Here is a 21,871-nt window from a genome sequence, read left to right on the forward strand (position 1 = left end):
ATGATGAATGGCCCCAGACATCTCCAGTGTGTGTTTGTGGAGGCCTGTGAGCTTACTGGGGAGAGGGCAAAAGTGATCCCCTGGAGAAATGCACCTTAGGCTCTGGGCATTCCTCACAGCTCAGGGTGAGGACAGAAGCTTCCCCCATGGAGCTCTGCAGCACTGTGTTAATTTGTCCCAGTTCTGTCCTTTGGCCCATTGGCCTTTCCTACCCCTTTTATCCTCATATATTCATGTTCTAGCAAGTTCTCCCTTCCCTATTTTCCCATTGGTTTATGTGCCCACCTATCAACCCTGCCATTCCCTATTAGTCCCTTTCCCTGTGTACCACCCCTAAACCCTGAGATCCCTGACGCTCTCCTCCAGCCCCTCTTTTCCCGTATTTACACCCTAAACCCTCCTTTGTCTTTGTCTTTAACCCCCAGAGCCCTGGAGCATCAGACCCTGATAAACCCTCGTTGGAGCTCCATGCCTGGGCCCTCCCGTGTCCTCACTGCCGAGCTGCTCCGTGTGTGTGTGTGTGTGCTGGGCTCCCGTGGCTCTGCCCGTTAGCACAAAACACTCCCAGGGAAAGTTGTGCCCGCCACCACCACAGACTGACAGTGTCCCTGGGGACCAAGAGGCCACTGTGACACTGTGGGACCAAGGAGAGCATTGCTGCCCTGCCAGGCCTCATGGAACCAAGGATCCACTGTGACACTGCAGGGCCTTGGGGACCACGGTGACATTGTGACACTGCAGGGCCCAAGGATCCAAGGGACTTTGTGACACCAAGGGGTCCCATGGAACCAAAGGGACATTGTGACACTGGGAGGCCTCATGGAGTCATGGAGACCATTGGGACACTCTGGGGCCTCATGGAACCATGGTGACACCAAGTTGGCTGGGAATGTTGATCTGCTGGAGGGTAGGAGGGCTCTGCACAGGACCCTGGACAGGCTGGATCCAGGGCCCAAACCCAACAAGGTGAGGTTTAACAAGTCCAAGTGCCGGGTCCTGCACTTTGGCCACAACAACCCTGCAGCACTCCAGGCTGGGGACAGAGTGGCTGGACAGCAGCCAGGCAGAAAGGGACCTGCAGGGACTGATGGACAGCTGGCTGGACATGAGCCAGCAGTGTGCCCAGGTGGCCAAGAAGGCCAATGGCTCCTGGCCTGGATCAGGAATGGTGTGGCCAGCAGGAGCAGGGCAGTGATTCTTCCCCTGTGCTGGGCACTGGGCAGCACCTCGAGTGCTGTGTCCAGTTCTGGTCCCCCCAATTTAGGAAGGACATGGAGGGGTGGAGCGTGTCCAGAGAAGGGCAACACGGCTGGTGAGGTGTGTGGAGCACAATTCCTGTGAGGAGCAGCTGAGGGAGCTGGGGTTGTTTATCCAGGAGAAGAGGAGGCTCAGGGGAGACAAGGCAGTGTCAGGGCACAGGTTGGACTTGATGATCTCGAGGGTCTTTTCCAACCTTGCTGATTTTGTGATTCTCTGAATCCACCCTTGGAGCAGCTGCAGGAGGAGCCCTGGGCCTCCTCTTCAGAAGCTCCAGCAGCCCAGGTCCCTCAGCTTCTCCTCACAGCCCCAAAGCCCATCCTGTCAGTCCTGCAGAGCCTCTGCAGCTCCTCCTCACTGCCCAGAACAGGGAGCCCCACAGCCAGACACAGCAGCCCAGATGTGCCCCCTGGCCTTGGGTGCCTCTGGCAAGGGAGCAGCGCCAGGCACTGCAGGAGCCTGCAGACAATTCCTGCAGCACTTGTGGGATGATCCTGCTCCCCAAGGGACGTTGCCATGGTGCCAAGTCAGGAACTGCAATGGGGAGTGGGGCCAGAGAGGAAAGGGCAACAGGGATGGGCTGTGTGCAGGGGAGAAAACAGGGGTGGGCAAGAAAAAGAAATCTGGACCAGGGAAGAGTAAAGAAAGCAAATGTGAAGCCGAGGAAATGCTCAGTTTGGGGGTGGCTGCCAGGCAGCGCTGGCTCTGAGCAGCAGCGTCTGCAGTGGGACAGGAAACTCCCAGGTGATGGGAACAAACTTTCTGGCTGACTGCAGAGGCCAGGACAAAGCTGAGTGGTTTCCCTGGCGTCCCCCAGCCCTTCCTGGCCCCAGGGGCTGATGGCATTTGTGCTCCCTCAGGTCCATGTCCCCACAGCACCAGTATGGGGGTGCTCCCGCCTGCTGTGTGCAATGCAAACAGGGGCTGCTGAGCCAGTGCTGCCGTGTCTGTGCCTGCAAGGATGCGGCACCTCTGTGAGCTGGGGGAGAGGCCAGGGCTGCAGAGGGGGGATGTTGTTGGCAGCTCCATGAGGACGCTCTGGGACGCTGCCCTGGGCTGTGCAGCGCACTGGGGATGGATCAGCCCCTGCTCTGCTGCTCCTTCCCGTCTCCCCCAGGGCCCTTGCAGAGCACCAGCCGTGCTGTTTGCCCCCAGCCTGCCCACGGCCAGCCTGGGGCTGCTCATGGGGGTTTTCTGTGCTGAGCATTGGCCTGGCCGTGTTCTTGAGAGAGCCTGGGCAAGGAGCCTGGAGCCCCCAGGCCCTGGCCTGAGGCGGCAGCGCTGCCCCAGCAGTGCCCATGGCCTGTCCCTGCTGCAGCCCCGGCACTGCCACCCCCAGGACTGTGCCCGGCCCGAGAGCACTCAGGCCCTGCAGCAACACCAGGGCCACCAGGGCAGCGGGGCAGGGCCACGGGAGCAGCACTGGCAGCACCAAGTGCTGCTGCTCCTGGGCACAGCTGCTGTGCCAGCACTGATCTGCCCCAGCTCTGCATACAGACATTGCTGCTGCAGCTCCAGAGAAGGCAACAAAAGGCCATCTCTGCAGAAAACTCTGCTGGGACATCCTTTATTTCCTTTAAAGCCACTGAGAGTGCAGCCCCTCATTGACACAGTCTGTAGCCACAGGGAAGGTGGAGTGAAATGGCACAAGCAATGACATTTTTTGAGGACAATATTAAATGTGTATTACAAAGAAAAAGAACCTCCAAAATGAAACAAAAAAGAAGTATCAAAGATGACGTTTATTACAAATGATTTACAGAAATTGGACAGCAGTTTAATGTTTCCAAAACCATCCAGTCATCATTCTCCTCACTGCAGCCTTGAGCTCCTGGTTCCTCAGGCTGTAGATGAGGGGGTTCAGGGCTGGAGGCACCACCGAGTACAGAACTGACAGGGCCAGATCCAGGGATGGGGAGGACATCGAGGGAGGCTTCAGATGAGCAAATATAATAGTGCTGAGGTACAAGGAGACCACGGCCAGGTGAGGGAGGCAGGTGGAAAAGGCTTTGTGCCGTCCCTGCTCAGAGGGGATCCTCAGCACAGCCCTGAAGATCTGCACATAGGAGAAAACAATGAACACAAAACAGCCAAGTCCGAAACAGGCACTAACAGCAATGAGCCCAAGTTCCCTGAGATAGGATTTGGAGCAGGAGAGTTTGAGGATCTGGGGGATTTCACAGAAGAACTGTCCCAGGCTATTGCCATGGCACAGGGGCAGGGAAAATGTATTGGCTGTGTGCAGCAGAGCATTGAGAAAGGCACTGGCCCAGGCAGCTGCTGCCATGTGGGCACAAGCTCTGCTGCCCAGGAGGGTCCCGTAGTGCAGGGGTTTGCAGATGGACACGTAGCGGTCGTAGCACATGATGGTCAGGAGGAAATACTCTGATCCAAGAAAGAAGAAAACCAGAAAAAGCTGTGCCGCACATCCTGTGTAGGAGATGTTCCTGGTGTCCCAGAGGGAATTGTGCATGGCTTTGGGGACAGTGGTGCAGATGGAGCCCAGGTCGCTGAGGGCCAGGTTGAGCAGGAAGAAGAACATGGGCGTGTGCAGGTGGTGGCCGCAGGCTACGGCGCTGATGATGAGGCCGTTGCCCAGGAGGGCAGCCAGGGAGATGCCCAGGAAGAGGCAGAAGTGCAGGAGCTGCAGCTGCCGCGTGTCTGCCAGTGCCAGCAGGAGGAAGTGGCTGATGGAGCTGCTGTTGGACATTTGCTGTGGCTGCGCATGGGCACCTGGTCATGGAGAAAGGACAGTGAAGAGATAGAGGAGATACCTGTAACGAAAATCAAAGACATTTCCCATAAACCCTCCTCTGTGACACACGTGGACATTGTCTTTAGTGTTTTGGATGTTTGGGGTCTTCTTTATAAGCTCCCCCTTATCTCTGATGGTGTTCCTGGATATCAGAAATGCTCAGCATTTCTGCTGCCCTGTGGTAGAACAGAGTGGGTTGTCTGATGCAAAATTATGAGCAGAGATTGGGGGAAGAAGGTCTGTTACCTCATTCTGTTTGGAGTTTCTCTGGGCTTTCACTTATCCCAAGTGGAGGATGTTCACACTCCCAAGTTCTCTGTTAAGCTCACCAGGTACTGCTGTGAGCAGATGGGTCCACCACAGCCCAGCTCCACATTTGAAGCCAAGGACTCACATTGCTCATTTCACCAACCCAGCAGCATTTTCAGTGTCAGAACACGTCTGCATTTCCCCATCAATCTTATAACTCAGATATGCTCTAGGACAGGTTTGCACCTGACATTGAACCTCCCAGCTCTGACTGAAATCTCAGGGAGACTTCCAAGTGTCTTTCTGATGGCACTGGATGAAGGGAGATGCAGCTCCTTCCCTGGCTGCACTGCCAGCATTACCCAGAGCCGGGCACTGGGGACAGCTGTGTCACCCTGAGCCAGCTGTGCCCCCTGCCAGAGCCCCCAGTGCCGGGCAGCTGCTCCCAGCCCTGTGCTCTGCAGAGGGAACCGGGCCCGGGGCTGCAGAGCGGCCCCACGGCTCTGCTGCAGCTCTGCCTGCACAGGAGGGGCTGCACGCCTTGGAGCCCCGGCCCTGAGGGCAGAGGCTTGGCTGGGGGACAGGAGGGAGGGGGCTTGTGCAGAGGGAGGGGCTGCACTGGAGGGGATCCTCTGGGCATCTCTAAACTCTCCCTGCCACAGCATTTCTGGGTTTTGTTTTCTCTCCTTCCCTGATCTTCTCTCTGCTTCCTGGAGATTTTCCTCCTGCAGGTGTTTCCCTGTGTCTGATCTCTCTGTGCCAGCACTCCCAGACCCCAAATTTCTGTGCACTCTCCTTGGCCTGACAGAACCCTGTCTGTTTGCAGGGCACTGGCTGGGGCAGGTTCTGTTTGCAGCTTGGAGAAAGGACAGCTCAGACTGAGCCTGATGGCTCCAGCAATGGTGATGCTGCTGCTGTCCTATGGCAGAGGAGCTGCAAGCACATTAGGCATCTGCTGTGACCCTATTGATTCCTAAAATAACAATTCAGATATCTCACGTGCTGGTCAATATTCAAAACACCTGTAATATTTGTCCCCCCATCCCTGCCACTCTCCAGTAGTAGGAAACTGAATACAAAGTCTTAGGAAATTTCCTCATTTTTATGAAAATAGTTGTCTTGGAAATACTCTGTGACTGATCAGAACCCATCACCATGTCAGAGCTTCATGAGCATTTCACCTGCCCTGCACCAGAAATACTCAGAATTGTACTCACAGGGTCTGTGGGCATTGGGATGTTCCAGCTTTAGGAGATCTCTCCAGGAGCTGCAGCTGCATTGTCCTGCAGCCAGAGGTTCCTGTGCCAAGGGCTGGCAGTGATTCTGCCCCAGGCACTTCTCAGCCCCTTCCCAGCCCTGACTGATTGAAGCTCTCTGTGCCTCTGTGCTGTGCCCGGGCTGGCTGCAGGCAGTGCCCCAGCCCTGCTGGGCTGGGAGAAGAGCTGCTCAGCAAGAGAAATGTGCTTTTGAAGCTCTGCTTGGTTACCAGGATCACCCTCTGTGCCAGGAGCCCAGCCCAGCTCAGCAGCACAGACGCAGCACAAGGACTTTAATGACCCTCTGGGGCTTTGTGCTCAGGCCCTGAACATCAGGCCCTGAGAGGGAGCTGAAGAAACCTCTCCAGAACTCCAAGTCACAATCCAACTCCAAAGTTTCTTGGACTTTTAATGGGTTCCACTGAGGGACACGAATGAGAAAGTATCCCCAGTCCCCAGGCAGAGCAGAGAACTGGAGGCACTGATGACAGGTGGGGACAAAGAGAAGCCAAGTCTTGGTGCCCTGGGGCACAGCAGGGTCTGTGCCACCAAGGGCTGGGAGGAGACACCTTGTCCTGAGGCCCTGGGGCCTCCTGGCACAGCCCCAGCCAGGCTGGGCACTGTCACCCCGTGGTCCTGCCCTCAGCATCCCCCCCTAGCCCACATCCCAGTGGCCTCAAGGATCTGCTGGAAGGAGTCCCTGGGGAGCCTTGGTCAGGAATGGCCCTGGGGGCTCCTTCATGCTCCCAGGGACTGCAGGTTTTTCAAAGGACTTTGGGCTTTGCTTTTGCCTTGCAGTCTCTGAGAGGTTTGTGCAATCATGGCCTCCAATTATCTGCTGTAATTAGTCCCTGGAGAGGCTTTGTCTGTAACAACACTCAGTGGGGCTCATTAATGCTTCAAGGTACTTCAGTTCTTTTAAGGTACTTGGTGTTTCCCATTTGATCCAGACTCTGTGAAATGTTTGTGCAATCATGGCCCCAATTATCTGCTTTAATGAGTCCCTTGAGAGCTTTGTGCTGACACTCAGTGGGGATCATTAATACTTTAAGATACTCAAAGTTTTTAAGGTACTTTGGATTCTCCTTTCCACACTGAGTGTATCTGAGAGGTTTTTGTGCCATCCTGGCCTCCAATTCTCTCCTTCAAGGAGTCTATGAGGAGCCTGTGTTGGGGATGGACCTCGGTGGGTCCCATTAACACCTCGAGACACTTTTGGTGTTTTCTCTTGACTTTGACTCCTGGAAAGGTTTGTGTAATCTCCTCTCAGGCCCTGAGGTTCCAGGGCTCAGCTCCAAATGCACCTCAGGGCTCATTAGGATCAAGCAAGTCCTGACAAACCATTGCTCTGCCTTGTTTTCCCTCTGATCTGGGGCAGTTCAACAGGAAGTTTCAGTAGTGGTTTTGGTTCATCATTTTGATATTTCTCGGCCAATGCATTAATGAGTGTGGTGGGTTCAGTGTTGCTTGATTACCAGCGCGCTCACTAGAATAAACTTACTCATTTCCTGCTCTGAGATAGGATTAGGAGAAAGGCAAAGTAGGCTCAGAACTTTAAAAGAAAAGTTTAAACTTTGAAAGAAAAGTTTATCAATGGTAACTAAAAGAAAGAGTAATAGAACAGAACACATCTTTCAGAACACTTCTCCTCTCCATACAACCTGACAATATAAAAAGACCAAACCTAAAATTTTCTGTCAGTTCACTTCGGGAGAGTAGTTCCTCTTATTAGAGTTATGGTGACTTATCCACAAGAAAACACTTATGTCATGGCTTTTCAGTTCCACGAATAGCAGCTGCCTGGAAAAATCTGTAATTGTACAGTGTCTCCCATTTTTTTCACAGCTTTTCCCATAGCTGTGTTTATAGCCCATGTTAACTTATGGGGTATTAGTTTAAAGATGGGCTGTTTAAAAGCAAAGGTTCTCTTCACCTGTTTCTGAAATCATCTTCATCTCTGGGAACAGATGTGTTCTCTCACTAAGGGCACAGGGTCTCATCATTCTTTCTTTTCAAACTTCTCTGGGATCACGACTACTTCAGAGTTTACTTACTTTAGTGTGGAGGCCTTTACTGAAACAAATAATCTCCGCATATTTTTCAATGCGTTATAGGGAAAAAGAGAGTCTGATGTATCCATGACATCCTTCTCCATAGCTTTAGCAGCAGATTTCAGCCCCAAGATCAAGGGGGCATCTCCTCATCCCTCCCATCTGGGACTCAACTTCCTCTTCACTGACCTTGGTGTCTTCATGTTGCCCCTCTGTGTGCCTGCCCTGTGTCCTTTTCTCTCACTGGAGGGAGGATGGCAGCACTGGCAGAGTCAATATCTGCCCGGGGCTGCAGATGGTTCCGTGAGCCTGTCTGGGCTCGGTCATTGCGGCCGGAGCTGTTTTCCCATGGAGGTTTCTGCAGCGGCTGCACTGGGGCTGTGTCAGGCTGGGCCGCGCTGGGGCAGGGCCAGGATCTCAGCAGCCAGGCCAGAGCCCAGCAGCAGCACGGCCGGGGCCGATGGCTTCTCCTCCCCTGCCCGCTGGCTGCGGGCGAAGCCCAAGGGCGGCAGAGCCTCGGCCGAGCCGGCCCGGCCCGGGGCTGCTCCTGGGGCCCGGCGGATCCCGGCTGGGCCCGGGCTGGCGGCGGGGCAGGGCTCGGCAGCGGCCAGATGTCAGCACCCGCAGCCACGGCCCGGCCTCGGCCCCGCGGCCTCCCCTGCCCTGCCCGGCAGCCGATGGGGCCTGGCGGCTCCCTGGGAAGGGGCCCGGCCCCACGGCAGGAGCCGCCCGGCCCCACGGCCGAGACGGGGCTGGGCCGGCCTTGGCACCTCTTTGGGGCCAGAGGGGAGAGAGACCCAGCCAGGCTTTCTCATCTTCAGCTTGTGTCTGCACAGAGGCGTCTGCAGTTTGCTTAGTGGTTTAACAGATTGTCAGCTCTCAGAGCAAATTACTGATTGGTTTTTTGTCAGACACAGAGGAAACTGCTAGCAGCTTCTCTCAGGACATCACTTCTGTGATGCAAAACCACCACAGCAGCACAGAGCACAGAGCTCCTTTGTCCATATGTAGTGGCCATGTGCCCGAGGCCTCAAAACCCCACCTTGGGAGATCTCTGGGCTCTCTCCAAGGTATTTTCAAATGAAAACATTCAGCTCAGAGTCTAAGAAAATCACCAGAGCAAAGGGCCAGCCTGACCTGTCTGTCCTGGCTACTTTTGTCTGGGAGCAATCCTTGGATATATGGAATTTGGGAGGCCAAAATTAGAATTTGGTCCCCAGAAATGAAGACCAGTTCTTTTCCATAGGAAAGAAGGAACAGAGCCCCAGTGCTTCAGGGGCAGATGAGAGGTGACCACCAGAGGCAAAGGCCAGGCAGAGCTGGCAGGTTTTTTTCTGGCAGATACTCTTGCACACAGGAAATTTTTTAGGCGGAGTATCAGTTTTGGCAATAGGCATCTGAAAAGATGGACAGTTCTTTTCCATAGCAAGGAAAGCACGGAGCCCCAGTGGTCCAGGAGCTGATGAGAGGCAGCCCTTGGCATTCCAACATCAGCCAGACCTGCCAGGTGGCCCCTGGGAGGCCAAGCCAGCCAGAGCTGGTCCATGTTCCCTCGGTTCCATGAGGCCCCACAGTGTCCCAATGGTCCCTTGCTTCCAGGAGGCCCTGAGGTGTCACAATGCCCCCTTGGTGACACCAGGCCCTGAAGGGTCGGAATGGTCTCCATGGTTCCATCAGGCCCCACAGAGTCATAATGGTCTCTGGGTCCATGAAGCCCCGTGGTGTCACCATGGCCCCTTGGTTCCATGGGCTCCAGTGGTGCCACAATGATCCCCTTGGTTCCATGAGGTGCCCACAGTGTCACAGAGATTTCCATGGGAAGGAAAGAACCCAACCCCAGTGTGGCAGGGGCAGCCACCAGAGGCCAAGGCCAGCCAGGCTTGATGGTACTGGCAGATTTTGTCTGGGAGCAACTGCTGGATATAGGGAATTTTAGAGGTGGAATCCCAATTTCAGACATGGACACCTGGAGTTGAATGATGGGGTTTTTTTTCCAAAGGAAGGAAAGCACAGAACACCGGTGTTTGAGGGGCAGATGGAAGGCTGCCATCAGAGGTCTACGCCAGCCAGACCTCTTTGTCCTGGTAGCTTTTGTCTGAAAGCAACCCTTGGATATAGGGAATTTGGGAGGTGGAACCCCAATTTTGGCCATTTCTGTGTAGATAAGAAGGAGAGTTCTTTTCCATAGGAAGGAAAGCACAGAGCCCATGTGTTTCAATGGCAGAAGAAGAAAGAGGTGGCTCCTGGGAGGCTCAGCCAACCAGACCTGTTCTTCCTGGCATGTTTTGTAATGGAGGAATTTTTGGATACATGGAATTTGGGAGGAGGAATCTCAATTTTGACCACGGTCACCTTGAGAAGGACAACTATTTACATTGGAAGGAAATCACCAAGCCCCAGTGTTTCAAAAGCAGATGAGATGCATCTCTCAAGAGGCCAAGGGCAGCCAGACCTGTCCTGGCAGCTTTCACTTGGTAGCATTCCTTGGATGTACGGAGTTTTGGAGGAGGAATCCCAATTTTGGCCATGGAACCCTGGAGGAGAAGGACAGCTCTCTCCCATGGGAAGGAAAGCCCAGAGCCCCAGGGCTTCAGGGGCAGATGAGAAGCAGCCCTCGACATGCCAAGGTCAGCTGGACCTGTCAGGTGGTCCCCAGGAGGCCCAGCCAGCCAGACCTGTTCCATGTTCCCTTGGTTCCATGGGACCCCACAGTGTCACAATGGTCTCCTTGGTTCCATCAGGCCCTGGAGTGTCACAATGTTCCCCTTGCTTCTGCAGTGTCACAATGGCCCCGTGCTTCCATGAGGCCTTGCAATGTCACAATGGCTTTGTGGTTCCACAGAGCCCTGATGTGTCACAATGTCCCCTGGGCTCCGTGTGCCCTCGCTGTGTCACAGCGGCTCCTCTGTGACACTGCGGCTGCACAAGGTCACCATGGACCCTTGGTTCCTTGGGGTCTTCATGTTCACAATGGTCTCCTTGATTCCATGAGGCAGCAGAGTGTCACAATGGCCCCTTGGTTCCATGAGGTTCCGTAGTGTCACCGTGGTGCCCTTGGACCTGCATTGTCACAACTGACCTGTGGTAATCACATATCCTATGAGCAGAGAGAGAGATCTCCCAGGATTTTCCTGGGAAGCTGTGAGAAAGCTCAGAGAAAAGAATGAGAAACAATTATTATCTTCACTTGCTGCACCTGTTGTTCTGCACATGTGGAATGTGTTATGGAGATTTGTTTACCAAAGGGCAATTTCTTAATTGGTCAATGGTGATGGTGTTTTGATTTCAATTAACCAATCTGGTTTTTCTGTATCTGTAGCAGTCAGAGACCCTGTAAGGCCTCACTGGGGATCAGTTACCTAAGATAAGAAATCCTGAGTCATGATGACTGGACCAAAGAAGCCCCTCTTCCACATTTGGACCCTTGTTATCTCTCTGTAAGACCATGGCTCACATTCGCCCTGACCCTGGCAAGTGGACAATTTCCAACACTCCTGTACCCATTTCTGCCCAGTTTGGCAGAAGAGCTGTCACTGTCCCTTTGACAGGAGCTGCCAATAAAGACTCAGCTGTGGAACCGCATACAGCCTTCTATCTCTCTCATCCCTGTGTCTGCCAAGGCAGTTAGCGAGCAAAGAGCTGAAATCACTGAGAGCTGAACTCACAGAGCTGAAATCACTCCAGAGGTGCTCGCTATGTTGCCTGTGGCTGGGAGCTGAGCCGAGGGACCCAGACAGGCTGAGCCTGACAGCGCAGCGCTATCCGGACACCCACGGCAGCGGCAGCCCGGGGGTCAGATGGACCCCTGGGACCCCAGGCAGCATTAACCAGGAGTGACTGGGATCACAGAGGAACCACAAAGGAAGTTACTGCAATAATACTGGGACTATCTGGGAGTGACTGGAATCATACTGGGAGTGACTGGAATCATACTGGGTGACTTGGAGTGACTGGGACCTTACTGGGAGCAAATGGTTCCATAATGAGAGTGACTGGGTTCATACTAGGATCATACTGGGAAGGACTGGAACCATACTGGGAGTGCCTGGAACTATTATAGGGGTGAATGGGAACACCTGGGAACATGCTGGGATCGTGCTGGGATCACACAGGGAGTGACCGGCATGAAACTGGGATCACACTGAGTGAAACTGGAACTGACTGGGACCATACTGGGGGTGACTGGGAGCAACAGGGCCCATGCTGGGAGTGGCCTGGGGGGAGCTGGGGGAACTGGCCCAGCTGGGGCTCAGGGTTGTTCTCCCCCAGGGCTGCCCCGGGTCCTGCTGCCACACCTGGCATCACAGAGCCAAGGGACAGGGCACAGCCGAGGGACAGGGGACAGCTGAGGGACAGGGCACAGCCAGGAAACATGTCCTGGCTGAGGGACAGGGCACAGCCGAGGGACAGGGCACAGGAACAGGGCACAGCCAGGGAACACGGCCTGGCCAAGGGACACTGAGCCCCAGCACTTTGGGCTGTTGCCCTTGGGCTCCCAGCACAGGCCCAGGGGCAGAATCCCCTCCAGAAACTGCTGTTTGCTTTCAGCTCTGCTCTGGAACATTCCCCAGGAGCCCCTGCAGTGGCTGCAGCCCAGCCGGGTGCCCGGGGCCACCAAAGCCGCTCCGGCAGTGCCCTCCTGCCCCGGGCAGGGCACGGAACACCCAAGGAAAGGCTCGTGCTGGGCTCAGGGCAGGGATAGGGCACTCCCCTGGTGCTGCCACGGGCACAGCAGAGCCAGCCTGGGCAAAGGATTGGGATCAATGTCCCATGGAATCCCAGCAGGGATTACTTCTCATTGCACTGCTCTCATTGGATTGGTTATCAATTCCAATCATTTCCCCATGGAATTCCCATGGCAGTGGGTTAGGGAGTAGGTCCATCCATGGAATTCTCACCTGACTGGGATGAGAGTGAGATCTGGCCATGGAAATTCCATGGCAATTCCTGCATTCCCAAGTCCCCCATTCCTGAATCCCCCATTCCCATAGGAATTGCCCTTCCCTTCCCACACCCACCTTTGTGCTCCAGAGCCTCCCGACCATATCTGATGTATTTTGGGGGCCTTTCCACACAGGTGTGTCCCAGGTGTGTCCCAGGTAATGCTTCATCTGCTCCACCATGATCCCTCTGGATTCCCAGCACCTCTGGGTGATCCAGGTGGCACCGTTGGACACTGCAAAGCTCCCAGATCCCAGCTGGAAGGAGATGAAATCCCAGCCCTCATAGCCGTACTGGTGGAATCCATGGATGCTCCATTGGACAGGAGGTCACAGCTGGAAACCCCCTGCACTGTGTGGAGACCTGGGAACGAGGAGAGAACAGACCCATGGAGTCGTGTCCCAGCCCCAGGGAGCCCCTTGGAGCTCCCTGGATTCCCATCCCAGCCCCACAGATCCCTCCCATCCCCAGAGATCCCATCCCAGCCCCTCAGAGTCCTCCATTCCCACAGATCCCAGCCCAGCCCCCGGCTCCCCCCACTGCCCCTGCTCTGGTTGTACCGGCCCCGTCTCCAGGTCACTGTCGGCCACGGGCCAGTTCCTGTCCTTGAGCAGGGTCTGGCTGTCCCAAAATCCCAGCTCTGGTTATCCCAATATCCCAGCTCTGGCCATCCCAATGTCCCAGCTCTGGCTATCCCAATGTCCCAGCTCTGGCTATCCCAATATCCCAGTTCTGGCTATCCCGATGTCCCAGCTCTGGTTATCCCAATATCCCAGCTCTGGCTGTCCCAATATCCCAGTTCTGGCTATCCCAATATCCCAGCTCTGGCTATCCCAATATCCCAGCTCTGGCTGTCCCAATATCCCAGCTCAGCTCCCGCCCCCATCCCCGGTGTCTGTGGCTCCATCCGGCCCCGCTCGCTGCCGCAGCGCTCGCAGAGGGTCCCATCCACGTCCCCCAAATTAAGGACTGGGGGACTCCTGGGCTGGGCTCCAACAGTGCCCTTCCAGGAACTGCAGGGAGTGGAGAATTGGGGGGACACAAAGATTTGGGGGAGCTGACGGGGCTGAGATTTTGGGGTTCCAGGGGGTCCACAGGCCAAGGAAAGGGGGACATGAAGATCTGGCAAAGCTGGGAAGGATGTTCAGGGGCTGAGAGCCAAGGAAAGGGGGTGCAGGGACTGGGAGAGCTGGGATGGGGTGTCCAGGGAATCCTGTGCCCAGGAAAGGGGGTGCCAGGGCTCCTGAGTGTGAGGAAAGGAGGGGCTGGGGGCTGGGAAAGGCAGGAATGGGGGCCCAGGGGTCCCAGGTCACGGAAAAGGGTGGGGCTGGGGGTTGGGAGAGGTGTGGGATGGGAACAGGTTGTGTTGGTGCCGGATAAGGGGGTGCAGGGGGGTCTCAGTGCCGGGCAAAGGGGTAAAAGGGTGTCTTGGTTCTCAGGAATGGGGGCGCAGGGGGGTCTCAGGGTCACGGAAATGGGGGGGCAGGGATGGAGAGGTAGAAGGGAGTTCCAGGCATCCTTGAGCCCAGGAAAGGGGAGTCCAGGGTTTCCCAAAAAAGGGGTACCAGGGTGGGGACACCCGGGGTGTTTGGGAAGGGGGAGTTCAGAGGGTCTCTGGCTTTGCACAAAGGTGGGGCTGGGGGCTGGGAAAGGCAGGAATGGGGGTCCAAGGTGTTCCAAGGCGTTCCAGGATCAGGCACACGGGAAATCTAGAGGCTGGGAGCAGGGAAAAGGGGAGCAGAGGGCCCTGATGTCCGGAAATGGGGGATTCAGGGGGGTCCCTGTGCAGGATAAGGGGAGCAGGGGGGGTCCCGGTGCCGGCAATGGCGATTCAGGGTCCCGGTGCCGGGGTCCCACTCCCCCCTCGCCCGCCAGGAGCGCCCCCAGCCCCAGCGCTGGAGCCACCGCGCTGCTCCTCCTCACTCCCAGTATGATCCCAGTATGATCCCAGTAGGATCAGTCACCCAGGAGCTGCTCCCAGTATGATCCCAGTACAGCCCAGTCACTCCTGGCATCCCCCCACCCCTCTCTGCGTTCCGACCTGTCCCGGCTCCATCCCCGCCCCTCCCGCGGCTGCGGGGAGGAGGAGGAGGAGGGAGGAAGAGGCGGAGCGGCAGCGGGAGCAGCAGGAGGAGCGGGGAGGATGAACCGCGGGGCTCCGGCTCTGCCTGAACTCGCAGCACCCCGGGAGCGTCGCCCCCATCCTGCAGGTGCCCGGGCAGGGGGAGCTGGCCCCAAATATCCCGGGGCTCCCTGGGTTTGGGGTTTTTGGGGGGATGTTTGGAGCTGGCGGGGCTCCAAGGCCGAGCCGCAGCTGCCCTCGGGGGGACATCGGGGGTCCCCGGGAGGTGTTTTTGGGGGGTCCCGGTGCGGGTGGCGGCAGAGCCCCGGCGGGGCCGGGGGGATGCGGGTCCCCCCGCGGTGCGGGTTGGGCTTCCCGGCCGGGCCCTCCGAGCTCTGCCGGGGCCGCGTGGGGACCCCGGATTTGGGGAGCCCCGGGAGAGCCGCGGCTTCCCTGGGCGGGAGCGCAGAGAGAGGAGAGCCCCAGGAGCCCCAGCGGGGACCCCGAGAGGGGGGACCCCTGGCAGTGCCGGCACCCGGCAATGGGGGTGCTGGGGCTGGAGGGGCGGCATGGCCGGGAAAGGGGTTCGGGGGTACCGGGGCCGCCAGGGGCTGCTCCCAGCAGGTGCCCAGTTCCTACCCCTGTGTGCTTCCAGTTTCCTGGGCACTCCCAGGATGAGCCCAGTCAGTCCCAGTATCACCCTGGTCACTTCCCCTCACTCCCTGCAGGATCCCTGTTTCTCCCAGTATGAGCCCAGTCACTCTCAGTCATTCCCCATTATGACGCTATTTGCCCCCAGCAAGTCCCAGTTGCTCCCACTTTTCTCCGGTGTGTTCCCACTTCTCCCAGTTGCTCCTAGTATAGTCCCAGTCACTCCCAGTATGATCCCAATATGAGTCCAGTATGATCCCAGTCTGCCCCAGCAGGGCCCCAGTCACTCACACTTGCCCCCAGCATGGTCCCAGTTGCCCCCAGCACATTCCCAGTGGCTCCCAGTGTGGTCCCAGTCACCACCTGCATGTTCTCAGGTACTCCCAGTACATCCCAGTTGCCTGGAACATTCCCAGAGTCTTTGCCAGGCACTCCCAGTTACCTCAGCATGGTTCAGCTGCCCCCAGTTTTATCCCAGTCTCTGCCAGTACATCCCAGTTGTCACCTGCATGACTCCTGTCATTCCCAATTGCTCCCAGTTGCTCTCAGTGTGTGTGCATTTGGCTCCCAGCATGGGCCTGGCAGCTCCCAGTAACCCCCAGTCAGGGTCCCTTGGCACCCACTGTAATCCCAGTATGATCCCAGTCACTCCCAGTATGATGCCAGTGCCCACCAGTGTGATCCCAGCTGCTCCCTGTCAATGCCAACATGACCCCAGTAACCACCAGTATGATCCCTATGACTCCCAGTCTCTCCCAGTATATCCCAGTCACTCCCAGCATGCTCCCAGTCCCTCCCACTTCCTCCCAGTTACTTTCAGCATGATTCCAGTTGTTCACAGCCACTCCCAGTCCATCCCAGTATGATTCCAGTCACCCTCTATGGACCTGGCTCCTCCCAGTCTCACCCAGCATGGACCCGGCTGCTCCCACTGTGATCCCAGTATGATCCCAGTTGCTGCCAGAATAGTTGCAGTTGTTCCCAGTTCCTCCCAGTATGATCCCAGGTGTCCCTAGAATAGTCCCAGTCCCACTCAGCATGGTCCCACTCACTCTCAGCTGTCCCCAGCATGGTCCCAGCTGTTCCCAGTGTGGTTCCAGTCCCCCCAGTATGGTCACAGACACTCCCAGTATATTCCAGTTGGCCCAGTAAGGTTCTGGTGACCTCAGAATGATCGCAGTCTTTCCCAGTTACTCCCAGTTGCCTCCAGCAAATGATCCCAGTTTCTGGCAGTTGCCCAAAGTGTGGTCCCAGTCGCTCCCAGTATGAACCCAGTTTCCCCATTTATGGTCTCAGTCACCTCAGCACGGTTCCAGTACCTTCCAGTTGGTCCCAGTTGCTTCCAATGTGTCCAGATTTTCCTCCCAACATGGGCCCAGTAGCTCCCAGTGACCCCCAGCCAGGATCCATTCACACCTGCTGGAATCCCAGTGGCTCCCAGGATGATCCCAGCTGCACCCAGTCCCCCCCAGTATGGTTCCAGTCACTCCCAGTATGATTCCAGCCCTGCCCAGAATGACTCCCTGTCACTCCCAGTGTGGGTCCAGTTGCTCCCAGTCACCTCCAGCATGGTTCCAGTCCCAGCCAGCACACTTCCAGTCATTCCCAGTATGATGCCAGCCAGTTCCAGTAGGATCCCAGTATGAATCCAGCATGGGCACAGCTGCTCCCATTATCATCCACTGTGGTTCCAGTTCCCATTTACCCCCACTGTGGTTTCAGTCTCTCCCAGTGTATCCCAGTTGCTCCCACCATGTTCCCAGTCACTCCAGTTGTCCTCAATTGCTTCCAGCCTGATCCCAGTTGCTCCAAGTAAGATCCAGTAGGATCCCAGTTGCCCCCAGCATGCTTTCAGTTGCTTCCTGTTCTCCCCAGTGTGATCCCAGTTGCCCCCAGTTGTCCCTTGTATCAACCCCATCACTCCCCATATGATCCCAGTTGCTCCCAGCATGGTCCCAGTCATGCCCAGTTGTCCCCGGTGTAGACCCACTCACTTCCACTCGCTCTCAGTTCTCCCCAGCATGGTCCCCATTGTTCCCAGTGTGCTCCCAGTCACCCCAGTAAGGTTACAGACATCCCCAGTAAATCCCAGTTGCCTTCAGCATCTCTGTGGTCATTCCCAGACACTCCCAGTGATCCCAGTAAGGTGCTTGTTATCCCAGTATGATCTCAGTCATGCCCAGTATGTCCCAGTTGTCTCCAGCCTGCATCCAGTCATTCCCAATTCCTCCAGTTTGCTTGCAGCATGATCCCAGTTTTTCTCAGTTGCTCCCAGTAGCCCAAAGTGGGATCCCAGTGGCTCCCTTTCATCACCAGTATGAGCCCAGTAACCTCCAGTATGATCCTTGTCACATGCCAGCACTCCCAGTACGGTCCCAGTATAATCCCAGTAACTTCCAATCACTCGCAGTATGGTCCCAGTTGCCTCCAGCTACATCAACCCAGTCAATCCCAGTATGATGCCATTTGCTCCCAGAGTGCTCCAAGTTGCTCCCAGTCACCCCCAGTACAGGGATGCTGTGCATGGTGTATTCCCAGTCACTCTCAGACACTCCCAGTATTAGTCCAGTCCCTCCCAGTATGATCCAGAGATGACGCCAGTGTGCTCCCAGTCAGTGCCAATATGAACCAGTTGTGCTCCACACGGTTCCAGTTGCCCCTTTCACCCTCACTGTCCCTCCCAGTCTCTCACAGTGTCCCCCCGTTCCTTCCAGCATATTCCCACTCACTCCCAGTTCCTTCCAGCGCGATCCCATTTGCTCACAACCGCTCCCAGTCAGCCTCAGTGTCGTGGCACTCACTGTCAGTATGATCCCAGTCACCTCCAGCATGATCCCAGTATAAGCCCAGTCGTTTCCAGTCATCCCCAGCAGGCACCAAGTGACTCCCAGTTCCTCCCAGTTGCTCCTAGGATGATCCCAGTTGCTCACAGCTGCTCCCAGTCACCCTCATCATGCTCCCAGCCACTCCCAGTATATCCCATTTGCCCCCAGCATGGTCTCAGTTGGCCCCCATAGGCTCCTACTCTGTGTCAGTATGATCCCAGTACGATCCCAGTCTCCCTCGGGGTGACTGCAGTCTGCCCTGGCATGGGCCCAGCTGCTCCCAGTATGATTCCAGTACAATCCCAGTACAAACCAGTCCTTCCCAGTGCTGCCACTCCTGGCATCCCTGAGCCCTCTGTGCGTTCCCCCCTCCTGATCTCCTGAGAGGAGCCCCAAGGGCTGGCAGTGCCCAGGCAGGGTCCCCAGGCAGCCCCAGTTTGGATGTGCAGCCCCCAGTTTCCCCAGTTTGCCTCTCCTTTGGCCCGGGCCGGGTTCCCCCCTGGAACAGCGGCTGGGAGCAGCCGAGAGCCCCGCGCTGCCCATCCCGACCTGTCCCGGCTCCATCCCCGCTCCTGCCGCGGGCTGCCGGGGTGCGGGAACGGGAACCGAGGGTGTCGCTGCTGCTGGGGGAGGAGGAGGAGGGAGGGAAGGGCAGGGATGAAGGAGGAGCTGGAGGTGGGGATGGGGAGGAGGAGGAGGAGGGGGTATGGAAGGGGAGGGATGGAAGAGGAGAAGGAGGTGGGGATAGGGAGGAGGAGGAGGGGGGATGAAGGAGGAGAAGGAGGTGAGGATAGCGAGGGGCGGGAGGAGGAGGAGGAGGGGGGATGGAAGGGAAGGGAAAAAGGAGGACAGGCAGGAGGGGACACGGGACACAGGAGGAGGAGGAGGAGCGATGGAAGATGAGGGATGAGGGAGCACAAGGCGGTGGGGTTAGAGAGCAGGAGGAGGGGGAAGGAAGGGCAGGGAAGAAGGGCAGGGATGGAGGAGGAGCGGGAGGTGGGCTTAGGGAGGAGGAGGAGGAGGAGGAGGGGGGATGGAAGAGGAGGGGCGTCAGGAAGAGGAAGAGGAGGTTGAAAGGCGGATCGAGCAGAGCAGAGAGAAGCACATGGTCAGCCCTGCCTGAATTCGCAGCCCCCACCTGTGGGATCATTGCCCCCCCATCCCGCAGGTGAGCGGGGAGGGGGAGCTCGGGCCAGGTCTCCTGGGGGGTGCCTGGGTTGGGTTTTTTGGGGAGATGTTTGGAGAAGGAAGAACTGCGAAGCTGAGTGGAAAAGGCCACTTGGGGGGACTCCTTGGAGCCCCGGCAGCCCAGAGCAGGGAAGAGGGGGAGAAGGGAGCCCGGGAGCCCAAACAGCCCTGGCACCCCTGAATGGGGAGAGCCAAGAGGGGGAGCTTTAGGGATTGCTGGGACTCGCGGCAGCATGGGGAGGGCGGGCAGCGAGGAGAAGGGGGACCCCCAATGCAAGCGTGACCCCAGCAGCTGGGACAGGGGGGAGCCCTGAACAGCAAAGGGGAGGCAGCAGGGAAGGGGAACTCCTGGGAGGCTTTTTCAGGGCTGGATCTCGGTGTTTGGGAGGTTTTTATGGAGCCCATGTGGCCAGGGACTTCTAGGGATGGACTGGGACAGAGGGAGCTTCCAACTCATCGTGCTCATCCCTTGTTTTCCCCAAACCAGGATTTCCCATTCCCAGCCCCTGGGAGGCTGCGAGGAAGAGGAAGAGCCTCTTCTTGTCCTTCCTCCCCCAGGGCAGGAGCTGAGGATGGAGAGCAGGGAGGACAAATCCCCACGGCAGAACCTGGTGGAAGAGGCCATTTTGAGCAGCTCCACAGCACAGGAACCCGACGGGGAGGAAAAGCCCCGGAGATCCCGCACGAGGAGGGGCTGCAAACGCAGATCGCAGGGATCTGAGGGGGAAAGACCCACCCTGGGCCGGGGAGGCGGCCGGAGATGGAGCCAGAGCTCGGAGCTGCGGGTCCCTGAGCAGCTCCATGATGGGGAGAAGCCCCACAAGTGCTTGGAGTGTGGGAAGAGCTTCAGGAGGAGATCCGAGCTGATCAGGCACCAGAGGATCCACACTGGGGAGAGGCCCTACGAGTGTGGGGAGTGTGGGAAGAGCTTCAGCCACAGCTCCAGCCTGATCGTGCACCAGAGGATCCACACTGGGGAGAGGCCCTACGAGTGTTCCAAGTGTGGGAAGAGGTTTCAGACCAGCTCTGATCTCCTCCGGCACTATCCGGTTCACACAGAGGAGAGGCCCTTCCGCTGCCCCGATTGCGGGAAGGGATTCAGGTACAACTCCACCCTCATCCAGCACCGGCGCATCCACACTGGGGAGAGGCCCTACGAGTGTTCTGAGTGTGGGAAGAGGTTTCAGACCAGCTCCAATCTCCTCCAGCACTGTCGGATTCACACAGAGGAGAGGCCCTTCCGCTGCCCCGACTGTGGGAAGGGATTCAGGCACAACTCCACCCTCATCAGGCATCGCCGCATCCACACCGGGGAGAGGCCCTACGAGTGTCCCCGGTGTGGGAAGAGATTCTCACAGAGCTCTAACTTGACCAAACACCAACGGAGGCACCGGTAAGGGAAGCCCTGCGAGTGCCCCGAGTGCGAGAAGAGTTAAACTCCATCCCCCACTGGAGGACCCACATTGGGCACAGCCCGGGTGACCCACATTCCCTGTGATCCATGTTGGGAAAGCACCTGGCTGCTTCTCCTTTAGTGTTGACCTTTATTTTTTTCTCTTCTCAATCTCCCTGCGCTCCAAAAGCCAAGAGGGATCGATCTTTCACCTCAAAACCACTCACATCCCACGGAAAACAAATGAATTTTAACCCACAGAGCCTTAATCCCACCTCAAATTGTTTGTTCCCACCTCAAAAAAAACCTCAATCCCACGCCAAACTCACTCAATTCCACAGCTGCCTGGGAGGAGATTGGGAGAAGTGGGATCCCAGTTTGGAGCAGTGAGATGGGGATGGTATGGGGCTGGGTGGCTGGGATGTATTTGATAGGAAATAAAACTTTCAGACTTAGTGATTTCTTTGCCGTTCATCTCCAGTCCGTGGCAGTTCTGTTTTTCAGGGCAACACCTTCTCAGCTGATTGTGTTTGTGTCCTCCTTTCCCTCCCACCTCTCTTTGCCTGCTCTGTTTCTCTCTCCGTGTCTCCCTTGAGCCAGGGACCTCCAAAGACCCTTCCCCAATTTAATTTCCTCAGGGACCACCAAAGATCCTTCCCTGATTTAATTGAATCCTCCTCTAATTTAATTGCCCCCTCTGCCCCCAATGACCCACCCCTGATTTTTAAATTATTTTATTTCCCAATTATTATTTTAATTTTTAGTTCAGGAGCTGAAGTTATGGAGGCCAGCAGTGAAATGTCTCTGTAGGATTTTGCTCCACTTGGCTTTCAGCCCCTTCTCAAGAGCTTTGCCTTCGAGGGCAAAGGGAATGTCTTTTCCTGGCTGGGAGCTGAAATTCCAGACCTCTGGAATGTGTGCAGGGCCATATAGACTGGGATCAACCAGAGATTGGGATCAAATATGCACTGAGATCCTGTGGTCTAGGATCAACTAAGGACTGGGATAAATTTGGGACTGGGGCACTACAGACTGGAATGAACTGAACTGGGATCAAATACGGACAAGGATCAAATATGGACTGGGATCCTATGGACTGGTATCAACAAGGGACTCGGATAAAATAGGGACTGGGATCCTACAGACTGGGATCAAATTGGGACTGAGATTATATGGACTTGGATCAACTGGAGACCTGGATCAACTACGGACTGTGTTCAAATAGAGACTGGGATCAGATGTG

The 21,871-nt window shown here is 56.6% G+C and overlaps 2 protein-coding genes across 2 annotated transcripts in view; both read right to left on the bottom strand.

Annotated features, from left to right (window-relative positions):
• Positions 1-21,871, bottom strand: part of LOC101233471 (uncharacterized) — a 509,180-nt gene that overhangs the window by 403,524 nt on the left and 83,785 nt on the right. Inside the window, 1 exon segment of the mRNA XM_072921466.1 lies at positions 16,733-16,741. Within this exon segment, the coding sequence (XP_072777567.1) occupies positions 16,733-16,741 (9 nt within the window).
• LOC140681575 (olfactory receptor 14C36-like) lies at positions 3,035-3,967 on the bottom strand. Its single transcript, XM_072921508.1, has one exon. It carries the CDS (start codon positions 3,965-3,967, stop codon positions 3,035-3,037), a length of 933 nt encoding a protein of 310 aa, XP_072777609.1.

This window comes from Taeniopygia guttata, chromosome 37 (assembly GCF_048771995.1).
Source record: "Taeniopygia guttata chromosome 37, bTaeGut7.mat, whole genome shotgun sequence".
In the NCBI taxonomy this organism is placed as follows: Eukaryota; Metazoa; Chordata; class Aves; order Passeriformes; family Estrildidae; genus Taeniopygia; species Taeniopygia guttata.